This window comes from Acartia tonsa, chromosome 13, assembly GCF_053477335.1.
Source record: "Acartia tonsa isolate MP-2025a chromosome 13, ASM5347733v1, whole genome shotgun sequence".
Taxonomy (NCBI): Eukaryota; Metazoa; Arthropoda; class Copepoda; order Calanoida; family Acartiidae; genus Acartia; species Acartia tonsa.
Window position 1 is genome coordinate 16,270,419 of NC_137272.1, and position 16,707 is coordinate 16,287,125.

General features: G+C 33.7%; 2 protein-coding genes across 2 annotated transcripts in view; one reads left to right on the forward strand and one right to left on the reverse strand.

Annotated features, from left to right (window-relative positions):
• The window catches only part of LOC145304199 (hydroxypyruvate/pyruvate aldolase-like), a 171,047-nt gene that overhangs the window by 102,245 nt on the left and 52,095 nt on the right, over nucleotides 1-16,707 (reverse strand). The window lies entirely within an intron of this gene.
• On the forward strand, nucleotides 797-16,127 carry LOC145335178 (uncharacterized). Its single transcript, XM_080180907.1, has 19 exons — nucleotides 797-847; nucleotides 2,298-2,407; nucleotides 3,446-3,549; nucleotides 4,610-4,673; nucleotides 5,340-5,400; nucleotides 5,948-6,030; nucleotides 6,963-7,027; nucleotides 7,647-7,709; nucleotides 8,001-8,055; nucleotides 8,922-9,021; nucleotides 9,395-9,419; nucleotides 9,608-9,660; nucleotides 10,827-10,898; nucleotides 11,826-11,860; nucleotides 12,302-12,376; nucleotides 12,747-12,776; nucleotides 13,837-13,943; nucleotides 15,679-15,700; nucleotides 16,037-16,127. Exons 2-19 carry the CDS (start codon nucleotides 2,346-2,348, stop codon nucleotides 16,125-16,127), a joined length of 1,167 nt encoding a protein of 388 aa, XP_080037033.1. The 5' UTR covers nucleotides 797-847; nucleotides 2,298-2,345.

The following is a 16,707-nucleotide window of genomic DNA, read 5'->3' on the forward strand; positions in this document are numbered from 1 at the left end:
AATGTTTTATTATTTGTTAGTTGTTATTTTTTGTGCTTGTGATATGTTTTGAATTTAAAAAAAAAATAACAAGGACCATTATTTCCAAAAAAAAATATAACAACTATTGGCTACGACTAGTGCCTCCAGGGGCACTTGGGGTAGTTAGAGGGGTAAGTCAACCCCCCCCCCCTTTCAATTTTACTTTCAAAAAGAAATTTTAAAAGAAATTTTGGAGATGTCATTTTTTTCTAGGGTCTACTTCTTATGGTACCCAAAATAGTTATCAACCCTTTTAAATGAACTATGAAAAGCTACACTGTAAATGAGAACCATATATATATATCGGTTTAGCGGTTAGCGATATACTTCTGTAATACTCAAACAGTCAGACTCAAACAGCCATGATTTTACTGTCGTTTTCTTTGTTATTTCTCAGTTATAGTCACCTTTATTTTCTTTTTGTCGTGTAAATTCCCCCAATTAACCCTTTACAGAAAATGATATAGAAAAAACCGGATGGGGGGGCGTTCAACGACCCCCCACCCCCCCGACCGTTAAGGGTTAAAGGGCATTTTGTAACAGCAAAGCTTTCTATATTTTCGGCTGATCCGTATGTAACGGATAGCTGTTATCGTAAATCAATTTACAAATGTCTAATCGTTTTGAAACTTGGTAGGATGATTCGCCATTAGCCCAGGCCATCGGCCCCTTGGGGCTAACAAAGCTACTTTAAAAGTAATATAATTTTTTATTTTACTATCTGCGGAAAGGCGTCTATAATATGATAAAATACTATTATATGATATTTAAGATGTATATTATCAATGAAACAATATGTAATCAACCCTACGGAGGGGTTGGACAGGTAATCATTATCTTTTTAGAAAGCGAAGCTGTTCTATAATTAAGGTCAGTCCGCAAGGTTAGCTATTTTTGTTAATTTAGACCATAAGAAAAAAGGATAAGAGGATGAATACTCACCCCCTTTTCATGGTAAAATACTACTTCCCCATCCCTAAATTTTTTAAGAAAAAACTAGCAGACGAAAATCAAAAGCCGCCCAGGGCTTTTTGTAAGTCAATCATAAATAATAATGTGAATAAAAAGAAAAGCAATATTTTGCAAACAGCCGTGGGTGGTCAGAATCAGCTGAATGTTTATTATGAAAAAAATTTCCCCCTTTTTAGAAATGAAAGGATTCATCTTTCATGCACAAATTTTTTTTAAATAAAAATAAATTCGTTGTAATTTTTAATTAAAACATTAAAACGACAATATCTAAAAGTAAAAAGTAAAAAAAAAAATTTTAGATGTTGTTATTTTAGTATTTTTTATATTGAATAACAAAATTTTCTTTTTGTTTTTAATTTAAATATTATATTCTAATTATTAAAACTTTACATATTAATTTTGTAATCCTCCTTTTTGAAAAGTGGTGGAATAGCTATAAAATTTAGCGCGGCAACAGCGCTAATTAGGCCCCTGGGCCCACTGCCTATTTTCGTCTTCTAGTTGCTTCGATTCCTCTCTTTTATTTTTTTCTCTGTGATTTAGACATGTTAGAAATTGTCCTATCGATTCCAAACTTTGCATGTTATTCCTATAATAGTTGGGTACGATTTAGAAAGCATATCAACTCTATAATCGTTACCAGAATGTCCATAGGTCCAATTACAACATGTTGATTTTTAAGAGATAAAGTTATCCGATTGACTTGATTTTTGAAATACTAATTCCTATTTAAACAAGATACAATGTTATAAGCGAAGCAACTCTATAATAAAGTCCTAACAATGTAAGCATGTCCTTAAACAGTATCCTCTATTTTATAAGCAGTTTATAAAAAAAATAAGTTTTCGTTTTCATTTCAGGGCTTCCCTTTTATGGATGTTGTCGTCCTTGTATAGACAGTTAATTCATATTTTGTCTGTTTTCAGGGATCTAAAGAGATAAGACAATGGCCGATAAATTGATGTACATCTCCAATGATGATGCACAAAATTACTTCTTCTGTAGATTAAAATTATTGGTTTAAACGTTTAAACGCCCAACTAATCAAAATTAACTAGTGTCCCAAAAGTTGTTAAGCCAGCGATAAGTGAACGTTATTATATAACTTTGGGGACTAGTGTGATAAACATTCCAATGTCTCCCTCTCTCTCTCTCTCTCTCTCTCTCTCTCTCTCTCTCTCTCTCTCTCTCTCTCTCTCTCTCTCTCTCTCTCTCTCTCTCTCTCTCTCTCTCTCTCTCTCTCTCTCTCTCTCTCTCTCTCTCTCTCTCTCTCTCTCTGGAGTCTTTTATATTTTAATTTTTAGATATCAACATTGGGTATTATTCTCGCCTTCCCCATATCTGTGATTGGTATGGCTGCTAGTATTATGCTTTTTCTTGTTATCATCTGGTTTCATGAACTTTATGAACCAAGGTATGTATATCATAAGCGCTGCTACTCTATAACTATTTGGAGCTGGATTCTCTTTCGATTTCAAGTGATCATATATAGAACCCAGGTGCATTATCCGCTTGTAGTGGGATGCAACTACTGTATAGGTTAAGTAACATCTAACAGATAACCTTTGTCTGAGAAGTACTGGTATTAATTTTCATGATTTTTATTTTATTATTCGCGGAAAATTTTATTGCTGAGAACCAGTTCTAACACAGCGAACGCCCTGTCTAACAAAACTGGTATTAATTTTCATGATTTTTATTTCATTATTCGCGGGAAATTACTGTAATAAGATGCTATACAGTTCTAATCCAGCAGATAATCCATTCCATACATACCTACATATATGAAACAGAATTGATTAATAATTACGACAGCTCGTTAAAATACATCCTGTGCTATTATAACTCATATTTATTGTATTAATGGATTATTTTCTGTTGATTCTTTTTATTATTTGAATTATTTCATTTACATATATTTTTAAAGCGAAGTCAATTCTTATAATAAAGTAATAAAATCTCTTTGTCTCTTTGTTTGTTTGTACCAAAGGATCTCGTTAACCGCCGAACCTATATGGTTTTCCTTTACAGGGTAGCCTCACATAGGTCCTGGAAAGGTTTATAACTATTTTGGGAGAGGGTTCCACCACCCTTCTACGAGAAATCGCCCCTAGAAACCCCCCCACAAAAAGAAATTATTAAAATTGAAAATCCCCCCCTCCCAATTTTTTTTGTTTTTTCTTTTTAAATCTAAAATAAAAAATTGGGTTATTGAATTCAACTATCCCCTCCCAAGTACCCCTAGAGGCCTCTAGGAGCGTAGTTGCTAGTCATTAAGTAAGGTATACCTCCGAGCGTCCTTTTTCCTATCTTCTTGATTTAGTCGTTCAAAGTAACATTATTAATCTTAATAGTATTTAGTCCAGAGGGTTATTTTTTAATTAGAAAGGGTATTATTAATTCACCGCCCATTGTCCTGTTCCCTCAGATCTCTGGAATTTTTTCTGTTTAGGTATATCCACCAGGCCAACGTGCTGTGTGCTAATTTTCTAACCCTGGTCACATTTTCCATGCTTTTCATTTCTCTTCATTGGACGGACATACATTATCTTAAATGTAAGTGTTTATCATTAAATAAAAATAATAGGATGCCTGCCTGTCTGTTTCGCTAACCGCTAGACTTAGATATGTATACAAAATTAGAAATTCTTATAGCTTAAAATAAGACTAGCGGCTTAGCCACTAACCTCTAGGGGGCTTTACCCCATGAGGTAATTTTAAAAAGATTAATAAAAAAAATTTTAAAACCAGGAATTTTTTTTTTTGGGGGGGGGAGGGAATTTTCATTTTTTGGGGGGGTTGGGGGTGTCCCACCCCCCCAAGAAAATAGCTTAAAACCACCACAGAACCAATAGGTATATACCCCGAAGAGTAGAATTCGATCGGTTCAGTAGTTAATCTTAAGGGACGGACGGACAGACGGACAGAGCTACTTTGTATTATAGATTAACAAAAAAAAATCTTCGAATTGCCAAAAATTAAATGTTTGTAAACCTTGCAAACATTGTACGTCCGTGTTTCTAATTTCTTTACATGGGACGGACATCCATTATCTTAAATGTAAGTTATATATTTTTAAATTCGAAGCTTTTCTATAATTAGGGTCGGTCTTTACAATATAATTATCCTAATTCATTTTAATGATTCCCAGGACAACAAGGTATAATATTTCAGGCAAAGCATCTCCATAATCAAGTCCTAAATATATATTATAAATTTCAAAAGTATCATGAATTTATACAATTATGGAACAAATTTATGTACAATTTACTACCATTGTTCTTGATTTCAATCTTTTTTGAAAAAAGAGGGGGAGGGGTTTCAGTGCTCGATAGACAACTTTTCAGAAATCGCCTAATTCAGTCCTGTTTTAAAATAAACTAATTGAATTATGGAAAGTAGCGGATTTCGTCGTATTTTCACATTAGTTTTTTTCTTTTTTCTAGCCCTGCGAAACCAATTTCCTAACCCCGCGGGCCAATCATTAACATTTGCCTAACCTAACCTAAAATAATCTATCAAAAGCTACTGTAAAAAATACGACGAAACGCCCCTTTAGAGGCGTTGTCACTTAAAGGACTATACCCCCCCAAAAAAACTAATTTATATGTTTCAGGTTCTCTAATTTTAACCCTGCTGTATTTTTCTTTGTATTTAAATCTCCTCACAGAATTTGCCAGGTTAGTGCGTCTCTTTGGAGCAAAGCTACTCTATAGGTACTCATCATATTTTTCTTAATAAATCATATCGTTAGAGCTGAGGTGGATTCTTAAAAAAAATTGCCCCACTAATCGCTTAGTGGGGCAAAATTGTTTTCGTGAAAAATCCTCCAAAATCACAAAAAAATCTACAAAAAATTAAATAAAATCTTATGTTAATAACCCCTTCTATAATTTTGTTTAATTTTTGTAGATTATTAATGTGATTTTGGTGTATTTTTCACGAAAACAATTTTGCCGCACTAAGCGATTAGTGGGACAAATTTTTTTAAGAATCCACCTCTGGATTCTCGTTTGTTTTAAAGTGATCATCTAGGGAAGCCATTATCCGTTTATAATGTAATGCGATGCTCTAAAGCCCAATTTAGGTTACAAGGTTGATTAACACCCTACAGACAATCATCACTTTGATTGCACTACCTTTGTCCGGAAAACTGTGCATGATAATGCACTGCGCCTGTTTATGGACAATGCATTCTTCCTACTCTCACTAGTAGTGTCACGTCCCAAACATAGTAGCCGTAGGTACAAATTTTAACGTCTCTAGTATGAAAATCTCACTCTAATGCCATGGGTTACACATCTAGTAAATCACTCCCCCTAATTAATGAAAATATTTTTATTTAGAATTTTGGATTTATATGTTGCTGTTGTTTTTCCTTTCTTTCATAATCAATTTCTAACACAGGTAAAGAAATTTATTTACAGTATGGATTCGAATCTGATTAATATCCGCTGGATTAGAACCGGTTCTGAGTCACACTGGAAAATCATGTATCGTGTCGTATTACAGACAATTTTCCACGAAAATAAAAATATTTATACCAGATTTGTTGGCCCGGTCCTTCGGGCACTCAGGACCAACAAAATTGGAGTTATGCTTATAAGTTTTTAATTAATATCCGCGGAAAGCTGTGAAAAACACATAATATGTAATAGATTCATAGAAATCCTTATATAAAAGTAATAGGATGTTATAAATTTCTGTCTGTCTGTTTGTAACGTAGGATATCGCAGTTCATAATTGAACCAATATGGTTCTCCTTCATAGTGAAGCTTCTCATTTTGTGGATGATATCTCAACCCTCGCAAGAAAAATCGCCCCTAAAAAAATGCATGCACCCTTCCCCATCATTTTTATCTTTTAAGACGAGAAAATTGAAAAAAGAGGGTTCATGAATGAAATATTTAAATTTGTCAAATACAATCTGACACAAATTTGATGTAAAATTTAGGAAACAACATTAATGGCTGGAGTTTTAGTATGGTTCACTAGTTTGTTCCTATCCGCCATTTTTTATTCTACTGGGGTTACCAGGTAGATAGATAGATAGATGGATGGATTATTATGACAAACATAGAGACAGGAGTCAAACATAAGACAAAAGAACTTAAATGTGTACAGATATACATAAACATTGACAGAATGACAGAAAGTTTTTTGAACACAAAGACATCTAGACATACAGGAAAACAGACAGATTGACACATAGGTAGTCATACTGAAAGACAGACAGATTGTCGGTTAGATATTTAGACAGGCCTTATACAGAGACAGGTACAGACAGAAAGACACACACAGATAGGTAGATATATGTATATATATACTAGGGTGGGTCATTTTGGAATTTCACATTAGTATACATATGCAAGGGTTACTGGGCCAATATAAAACCCTGTGAAAATTGAAAGAGGTTTTTTAATCCAAAAACAACGGGCGCGCGGGGGGTATAAAATGTGCCCGCCCCCTTATAAAACCAAAAATTGAAATCCCTTCAAACACAGGCATGTTGCACATCAAAATGACCGCATTGAAATGCTGATTACAGATATAAAAACCGTTTTGAAATATATTGATTCAGTCTGAAATGATTATCAAATAAACTACCAAAATGAACAATTTTGACTAAATCAGCTGTTTTTAGGTACTTAATGAGATCTTATTCGAACTAGGAGCAATATTTTTCAAAACTGTTTTCAGATTCGTAATCAGCATTTCAATGCGGTCATTTTGATATGCAACATGCCTGTGTTTAAAGGAATTTAAATTTTTGGTTTTATAAGGGGGTGGGCATTTTTATACCCCCCTCGCGCCGACAGCCATAAGAGCCAAGTCACTTTTGAAACTTAAATGGGGCTTATCATACATATATATGACTTCCGCAACTTATGATAACAGTAAAATCTAAAAGAAGGGGGAAATGGGCCCACCCTAATATATACAGATGTTGTAACCATTAATTGTTTTAGATGTGAAATAAATTGTGAATTTAAATCTCTCCTCAATTTTTCACACAACAAATCTTTTCAGTTTGGTAAGATTTTTCGTTTACATGCGTTGCTGCTCTATAATTCACTCTGTCTGTTCGTCTGTCAGTCCGTCAGTTTGGTAAGATTTTTCCTTAACATGTGTTGCTCCTCTACATGACAAAAGTGTACTTTCATTTATTTTCTTTATGTATTTACTAGCGGCTTCGCCTCTAGCATCCTAGGGGATGGTTGGGGAGTTTAGAAAAATAGCTTAAAATTACACCAAGACATTATAAAGTGCAAAAGTACATTCTGCTTGGACAAGGAATTTCTAAGTTCTATAAATACAGACAAAAATAACTGTTTTGTATTTTAGAATTCCATTTGTTTAAATTCTGACATTTTGTGGCTATCTCACATTTTTAAAGAAAAGTTTAGAAAAAAGAAGTCTTCCCCCAAAATTTCCAATACATTTGAATTTGTAAGAATCCAAGCAAATATATTAGGTATAGCAAATTTATATACAATTTTGTTTAGAATTAATACTTAAAATTCTGCTTTATTAGGTTCTGCCCCTCTACAAGTGTTCATGTTCGATCGTTTGTCCTACCGTCTGATCTTAGAGCTTCGCTTATATAGATATTGTCATCCTTGTTTAATTAATTGATCAGTATCTTTTTTTAGGTTTAGCTGTTCCGTACCTGACATCGCTACTTATTTCAATTTACTTTTCTCTTCACGTTATAGGTACTAACTTTTTTTTAGTAGCGAAGCTACTCTAGAATTCACTTTATCTGTCTGTCTGTCAATTTGTAACGCTATTAGGGACATGTGATTTCCTAGGGATGGTGGGTTGACCCAATTTTGTTGGGAAGATTTTTTTGTGGTCGACCCCCTCCCCTTTTTTTAGTTTCAAATAAAGAATTTTTTTTGGGGTGGTGAATTATTTTGTAGGGGCGATTTATCTTGGGAGGTTGGTGGTGCCCTCCCCCCAAATTCTGTACAAACAAACAAACAGACTATTGAAAACTGTTACAGGTGTTGTTCTTCATTTAAACAAGAAGCAAAACAGAATTCTACCACTAACCAGCAGGTATCAACATAAAATATTATGTTTTTTTTTTTTGTGTCGAATATACTCTACAGGTGATCGTATCTCCCTGTCGATTTTGTTCTCTATCTCCTTCTCTCTGTCTCTATTTCTTTCTCTCTCCCTCTCTTTCTCTCACTCTCTTTCTCTCTCTCTCCCTCCGTCAGCCTGGGCCTAACAAAACTGGTTTAAATTTTAAAATCATTTTATTGTACTTAACGCGGAAAGTACAATGCGATAAATAACTATTCCAAGATTTTTACTTGATATTTAAAAGATAAACTTTTAAAAGCGAAGCTTTTCTATAATTGGGGTCGGTCCGTCCGTACGTCCGTCCGCCCGTCCGAGATAGATAGCTTTTATACGTTAATTTAGGCATGTTAGAATTGTCCTATCGATTTCAAACTTTGCATGATGATTCCTGTATTGTTAGGTACGATTTAGAAAGCGTAGCAACTCTATAATCATTACCAGAATGTCCGTATGTCCATTTTAAACATGTTGATTTTTCTACTTTTTTAACAACAAATTTTTATGTGATCTAATTATCCGTTTGATCTGATTCTTGGTATATTGATTCCTGGGACAACAAAGAACAATATTATAAGCGAAGCAACTCTATTATCAAGTCCTAAAAATGTAAGTATGTCCATAAACATTATCCTGTATCAAGCAGTTTTTCAACAAATTTACTTACAATTTTGATTCGACTTTTATACTTTTATATTCTGATTATTCAGTTTGACACTATACAAGTGTTAATGTCTATTTGTCCTACCGTTTCAGTGCTTTGCTTTTATGGATGTTGTCATCTTTGTTATAATGTAAACCCAAAAGTTACTAGAATTATTATTTAATTTTTTTTCTAGTGGTGATGATGACATCATGATTGGGGGTAGAGAGGCCCCCTCCTCCCCCAAACAGTTTGCCCCCTCAAGTTCCCCTGCCAGGCCGGAGACAAATAATCAGGTTAACATTTTTTCCAGTATGATATCCACTGGATTAGAACTGGTTCAAATCCATAATGAAAATTCATGTATTGTATATATTATATCTAGGCTACAATGGATACAGAACTATCTGGTATACCCTACAGAGCTACTAGATCTCTAGTTTATATTATATCTAGGTTACAATGGATACAGAACTATCTGGTATACCCTACAGAGCTACTAGATCTCTAGTATATATTATATCTAGGTTACAATGGATACAGAACTATATGGTATACCCTACAGAGCTACTAGATCTCTAGTTTATATTATATCTAGGTTACAATGGATACAGAACTATATGGTATACCCTACTTAGTTACTATATCTCTAGTATATATTATATCTAGGTTACAATGGATACAGAACTATATGGTATACCCTACAGAACTACTAGATCTCTAGTATATATTATATCTAGGTTACAATGGATACAGAACTATCTGGTATACCCTACAGAGCTACTAGATCTCTAGTATATATTATATCTAGGTTACAATGGATACAGAACTATATGGTATACCCTACTTAGTTACTATATCTCTAGTATATATTATATCTAGGTTACAATGGTACAGAACTATCTGGTATACCCTACAGAACTACTAGATCTCTAGTATATATTATATCTAGGTTACAATGGATACAGAACTATCTGGTATACCCTACAGAGCTACTAGATCTCTAGTATATATTATATCTAGGTTACAATGGATACAGAACTATCTGGCATACCCTACAGAACTACTAGATCTCTAGTATATATTATATCTAGGTTACAATGGATACAGAACTATCTGGTATACCCTACAGAGCTACTATATCCCTAGTATATATTATATCTAGGTTACAATGTATACAGAACTATCTGGTATACCCTACAGAGCTACTAGATCTCTAGTATATATTATATCTAGGTTACAATGCATACAGAACTATCTGGTATACCCTACAGAGCTACTATATCTCTAGTATATATTATATCTAGGTTACAATGGATACAGAACTATCTGGTATACCCTACAGAGCTACTAGATCCTAGATCCCTAGTATATATTATATCTAGGTTACAATGGATACAGAACTATCTGGTATACCCTACAGAGCTACTATATCCCTAATATATATTATATCTAGGTTACAATGTATACAGAACTATCTGGTATACCCTACAGAGCTACTAGATCTCTAGTATATATTATATCTAGGTTACAATGGATACAGAACTATCTGGTATACCCTACAGAACTACTATATCTCTAGTATATATTATATCTAGGTTACAATGTATACAGAACTATCTGGTATACCCTACAGAGCTACTATATCTCTAGTATATATTATATCTAGGTTACAATGGATACAGAACTATATGGTATACCCTACAGAGCTACTAGATCTCTAGTATATATTATATCTAGGTTACAATGGTACAGAACTATCTGGTATACCCTACAGAACTACTAGATCTCTAGTATATATTATATCTAGGTTACAATGGATACAGAACTATCTGGTATACCCTACAGAGCTACTAGATCTCTAGTATATATTATATCTAGGTTACAATGGATACAGAACTATCTGGCATACCCTACAGAACTACTAGATCTCTAGTATATATTATATCTAGGTTACAATGGATACAGAACTATCTGGTATACCCTACAGAGCTACTAGATCCTAGATCCCTAGTATATATTATATCTAGGTTACAATGGATACAGAACTATCTGGTATACCCTACAGAGCTACTATATCTCTAGTATATATTATATCTAGGTTACAATGGATACAGAACTATCTGGTATACCCTACAGAGCTACTAGATCTCAAGTTTACATGTACAGTAAGGTTAGCATTTAGACCTTCATTAAGGGGGATTTGGTGATGGGTAAGAAAATGCCGTTTCTAAGATTCGCACGCAAAGTGAAACACAAATTTCAGATCTCAGTTTTCGTGAATTGAGGAAAATTAACCTTTATATCATAGCGAAATAAATGATCTTGCAAGCATTGCTTTTATCTTATAGAATAATATAGTAAATCAAATAGCGAAAACTGAGATCTGAAATTTGCGTTACCCTTTCATCATGACGCGTGACCGCGTACGGCTGCGGGAAATGGCATTTTCTGGGACTCCATCGATTTTATTTGGATTTCAAATATTTTTGGGAAGGTAGAGGTTAATCCGTGCCTATCCCTTGAAAGAAATTTAACAAACTTTGAAGCAAAGGTTTTTGAGTTTTTATATTTTTTTTTGCAGAATTATAAGATTTTTAATTCTTATTAAATTTATAATATGAGAAGGAGGGCACTTTTACTATAATATTAACTCTGTGACAGCAAAAAGTGTCATGTGTTACGTGATAAAAATACGTCTATTATCAATCTCTTTTTAGGGGTTTCCTTTCCCACTTCTCTTTCCATCCCTCCTTTTTATACGTATTTTTATGACGTCACACATGACACTTTCCACCAGGGATCGGAAGCCTCACGTAAGCCGCGTGTAAGCCTCAGTGAAATCGTGATTTTATCACTATAAAATTCAGCTGGATGTATAAAACGGCTCTTTAGCAGACAATCCTTCTTTCTGAAAATTTTTTTTCTGCTCACAAGCAGGTTCAAAACTGAGGCTTATGCGCGGCTTACGTGAGGCTTCCGATCCCTGCTTTCCACTATCCTTAACTATTGTTGCATAATTTGTGTTATGTAAGCACTTCACAATCCTTTATTATATATTCAATAAAATTTAAAATTATAAATAATTAATTTATTTAAGTGGTTCCAATACTTTTCAAGACCTAAAGAAGAAAGGTAAAATATTATACATAGGATATAATTAATTAACTTTTATATAATTAATGACTTCAATCAATGAAAAGCACAAATAATTTGGATATAGTCCCTTTCCTGGCAACGCCTCTTAAGGGGCGTTTCTTTGTATTTTCACAGTAGCCCTATTTTTCCCTATTTTTTCCCTATTTCTAGCCTCTGCGGGGGGCTCTAACCCAACGGGGTAATCACCTAACCTAACCTAAAATAACCTATCAAAAGCTACTGTAAAAATACGACGAAACGCACCGTAAGAGGAGTTGTCACGAAAGGGACTATACCCAATAATGTTTTTGCTTATTCTCTCTCTTTCTATTCTTTGTTATGACAACTAAACAACATCTTCTCTATAACTCACTTTGTCTGTTTGTCCATTCTGGCTTCGCTAATTAAGGATGTTGTCATTCTTGTTAATATTTGCAGTTTGGTGATACCCTTCACTGACCTGGTCACTCAGAATCAGGAGCCTGTCAACTTCTCTCCACAGCTAAATGACAGGTATTATTCAGGCATTTAAAGGCATAAGACAATGGCCGATAAATTTATGTACGTCCCCAATGATGGTACACAAAATTACACTTTCTGTAGATTTAAATTATTAGCTTTGAAATGTTTGGACACTCAACTTTATAAATCAAAATTCGATAAAAGTCCCCCAAAAAGGTGTTAAATCAACCAATAGGGAAACGTTATTATCCAACTTTAGGGGCGTAAAAGGTTTAGCCACTTCTAGTTTTGAAGTGACAAATCAAAATTCAGTAAAAGTACCCAAGCGTTTTGAGTCAATGAATTATAAAACTTTGGGTACCAGTTTAATGTAAAGCCTACCTTCCTAGTATTCACAAGTTTTTATTATTACTACTTTTAGGGATCGAGCAAGCAGTGAAAGTAATTTGAGGTAATATTTTTCCACTGATTTATCGCGGGATTAAACCGGTTCTAAGTTATACTAATAAATCTATAATAGTTATTTCTCGCATCGTATTATAAATGGCTTTCCGCGGATATAGAATGTACAATTAGATTAAAACTAGTTTTGTTAGCCCCGAGGTGCCGAAGGCACCGGCTAGAAAAACTGGTTTTAATTTTATGATTGTACATTTTTATATTCGTAGAAAGCTGGATATAATACGATGCTAGACATAGTTTTTTCGTATGGATGAGAACCGGTTCCTATTCACCGGATTCGAATGAATACGAGAAGAAAAAAAGTTTTTTCTCTTTCTTTTAAAAATTGTAATTTGAGGGGGGACCGACTTTTTCCTTCCTCTGCCACCTCAAGTACCTCTAGAGGCGTAGCCGCCCGTTCCTAAACGTACATTGTATGTACATATATATTGGTCAAAATTAAGAACAGTTTGACTAAATAAAGGCAATTTAATAAACACACAACTTTACGAGAAATACGCGTGTCTAGAAAGCAGAAAACCTCCCTTCAACTTTAAAAAAAAAATTGAAAATATGGGTTGGTAGCTTTTCTTTTTTATCCCAAACCCTGCGGGGACTTACCTGCGCTGCAGTGCTCTAACTCTGCTGGGCTACCCGGTTGCAAACATAACCTAAGAAAACGTAACATTTTTTCAATTAATTTCAAAATAAGGGGGGAAGGGGGTTACTTTACTCGAGTAGGAACTTTGAGGGAAATCTAAAAATATCATTTTTAATAGCGTTTTTTATTAACGAAGCTACTCTATAATTCACTTTGTTTCTCCGTTAGTCAGAGCTACTATTTAAGATAGACAGCTGAACATTTTAGCGAAGATTGTTTATTTCGTGTGTCTGTCGTTCATTCTTCAAAAGACAGCAATACTTATTCTAAATGATTTTGTGATATTAGTTTTCTCTCTCTTTCTTTTCTTTGTTATTACATTTGAACGTCTGTTTTATAAAAATACTTCGTCCGTTTATCCAAGATCTTTTGAGCTGCGATACTCATGTATGTTGTCATCCTTGATTAGGATGGAAGCCGCAACGGGCACATCTCCTAACGGATTGAGAGTATTCAAACGGCAGAATTACACCACAACACCCGAAATTAGCAGAATATTTAACCCAAATTCTCCAGGCAAAAAACAACATTTTAGATGCATATTTGATATATTCAATTATAAAAGTAACAGGATATCTGTATCTGTGTATGTCTGTCTGTACCAAAGGATCTCCCTTACAATCTAGCTTATAAGGTTCTAGGATGGCCCATAGCTATTTTGGTAGAGGGTACCAGCACCCTTTCAAGAGAAATAACCCCTACAAAAAATGACCCCCTACAAAAAAAAGGATTTAAAAAAAAACTAAAATTGGGGACTCAGGCGACTTCCCTTTTTATCACCTCAAGTGTCCCTAGAGGCATTCACTTTTATATTATTTATGACAAAGTGGGAAAAATTTTATATTAAAGGATTACAAACATGATTAACGAAACCGTTTTGCAAGAATTAATGTTTATATATTTTGAGAATAAAAAAAAAGAATTTGAAATGAATATAATAGCTAAACAAGTTTACAAATTAAATTAATGCATTCCCCCTTCCCCTAATCAATATTTTTTTTGAATTCTATCTAAAATTTTCCATCCTTTAGGAGGGTGTATCAACTGCTATTTTGAAGTCAAACTATATCTAATTTTAAAAAGTTAAATTACCTTTCTGTGATGTTGCTGTCGTTGGGGGCAACACTTAGTAAAATTGACGACTTTTATTATCTGCCCCTCAAATATAATTTTAGATTTATTTCGCTCGTTGGCTATACCTTATTCCTGATTTCACTGCCTTGAAGAATCGAATTTACACTACAAGTCTTTTTGTTTGGGGGGGGGGGGAGGGGGTACATTTTTCATATGCCTAATTCAATTATCAACTTAACCTGTCCTATAGTAATCATTAAAAAAAACTTCTCCCCATTTTTTTGCATTTTTCAAAAATAAGGAGGGAGGGGGGAGGGGATTATAAGTGCTTAAAAAGATGTGTGAAAACACCTCTCTTTCTATGCATCTGAGATTAATCTAAAATGTTTTATATATCGTGTAGAACAATCCATTAAGGGTCTGACAGCAAAGGATTTGAAACAAAACACATCTAGGAATCAGTTTTTTTCATTCATTTATTTTGAATATTTTCACAGATTTTTTTTGGAGAAGCAGCAGCTACTCTATAACTGGGGTTAGGTTTTATCAGGGAGGGATGGGACATTGGACTGGTAATTACACTTGTACTTTGTTTTTTTCATTGGTTGGCTGAAAAACTTTGGGTGCTTTCATTATATTTTGAATGTTTGATTCCAACTATTAGTGTGCAAAGTTTTCAACAATGATTTAAATCTTCATATTTTGGGGATGTATATCATTGTATCGTCCATTGTCTTATACCCTAAAATCCCTGGGTTTAATTTAACTTTTTGGAAAGATTGTCTTCACAAATTTTTAAGGGTTTATATCGACGCTGTAACTTTATAGAAAAGTAGTCATCGCTGACATATTATCGAAACGGAATTAAATAAATGTTGTCACAGTAGATTAGTAGATGTTCTTAATTACATTCTCAAAAAAATTGTAAGATCTTGGATAAAACTGTTAATTTATTTTAAGCTTATACATTTGAATGCTAATCCGTAAGTCAAAATTATCTTTTAAGCCATGTTAATTGCGTGGATTAAAAATTAATCTAATGATGTCACATGTTATTCCCAATTACCTTAAACCTCTTTTATGTTTAACACTTTAAGACTTTTAAGTTTGAATTAAGCATTAGTTTAAAAATAAGGTTTTAAATTTCTAAATTAGTTAAAAACTGGTATTTATTCAGAAAACATGCTTCAGATCATAAAGTAAAAGAGGTAACTTTTCTTTTAACCAATATTTATTAAACAGAAAAATGTTTCATATTCAAAATATCTTAGTTTTTTTTAAAAGGGTTGTTCTGGTAAAAACCAAACTTTAAATTTTAAGGGGGGGAGGGGGTGATTTTTTTTACCTTAACTCTTACCCTTAGCTGTATGACGGGGTTGTAGATATTTGTCAAGGGGTGTGTAGAGGGATATGGACACCAAGGGGTTTGTATTCAATCTCCTTAATTTTGCCATGGCGTTGGATACAACCCCTAAAACCCGCTTCTGCACGCCTCTGTTTAAAGATTTTAACTTTACATGTACTGTTATTTTCAGAGAAAGTCCGCCAAGAAAAAGGCAAGCAATAACTGTACAGCCAACAATAACAACAGTATCATGCAAAGAGTCCACAACAACACCAGTATAGATTCTGATAACATACAAAAAGATTGTAATTGTCAGCATAATGATACAAAGATCACTAATCAGAAAGACAGTAATGAAAAATTAACAGATTTCATAGGAATGGATATAGAATACGTGGATATTTTTATTGTTAATTTGTTGCTAATATAGTCCTCAGATATTGGTCAATATTTTCTTCCATGGAAATAGGAATGGGAAGGGGGTTTGAGTCATAAGATTGGTGGTGGCTATCCTTAAAAAAGCCAGCTGGGAGAAGCATTTTGTCAGGGTATACAAGAATCTCTCACAATATCCAATTATTATATATCCATTTTTATAGGTATTAAAAAATGTGACTGTGAAAACATACAAAGAGACAACACTAATATATATTCCAATAACATACAAAGAGACACTAATAGTCCCTCTGGAAGTTTGCGCACCATGGAAAGATTGGAAATTGATAATTTAAAGGGTGCTGCATACTTGGGCGATAGCTTTGATTTTGATAATTCTGAAAGGTAAGAATTTGTTTCCAGTATGGCTTTGAAACTGATAAATATCGCAGGATTAGAACCGGTTCTCAGCAATACTGAAAACTA

Excerpts from the sequence above, each read along its gene's own strand:
- LOC145335178 (XM_080180907.1), top strand. The coding sequence starts at position 2,346 with ATGGCTGCTAGTATTATGCTTTTTCTTGTTATCATCTGGTTTCATGAA. Across the intron at positions 9,661-10,826 it reads ACAGAACTACTAGATCTCTA|GTTACAATGGATACAGAACT; the intron begins GTATATATTATA and ends TATTATATCTAG. Across the intron at positions 12,777-13,836 it reads AGCAGTGAAAGTAATTTGAG|GATGGAAGCCGCAACGGGCA; the intron begins GTAATATTTTTC and ends ATCCTTGATTAG.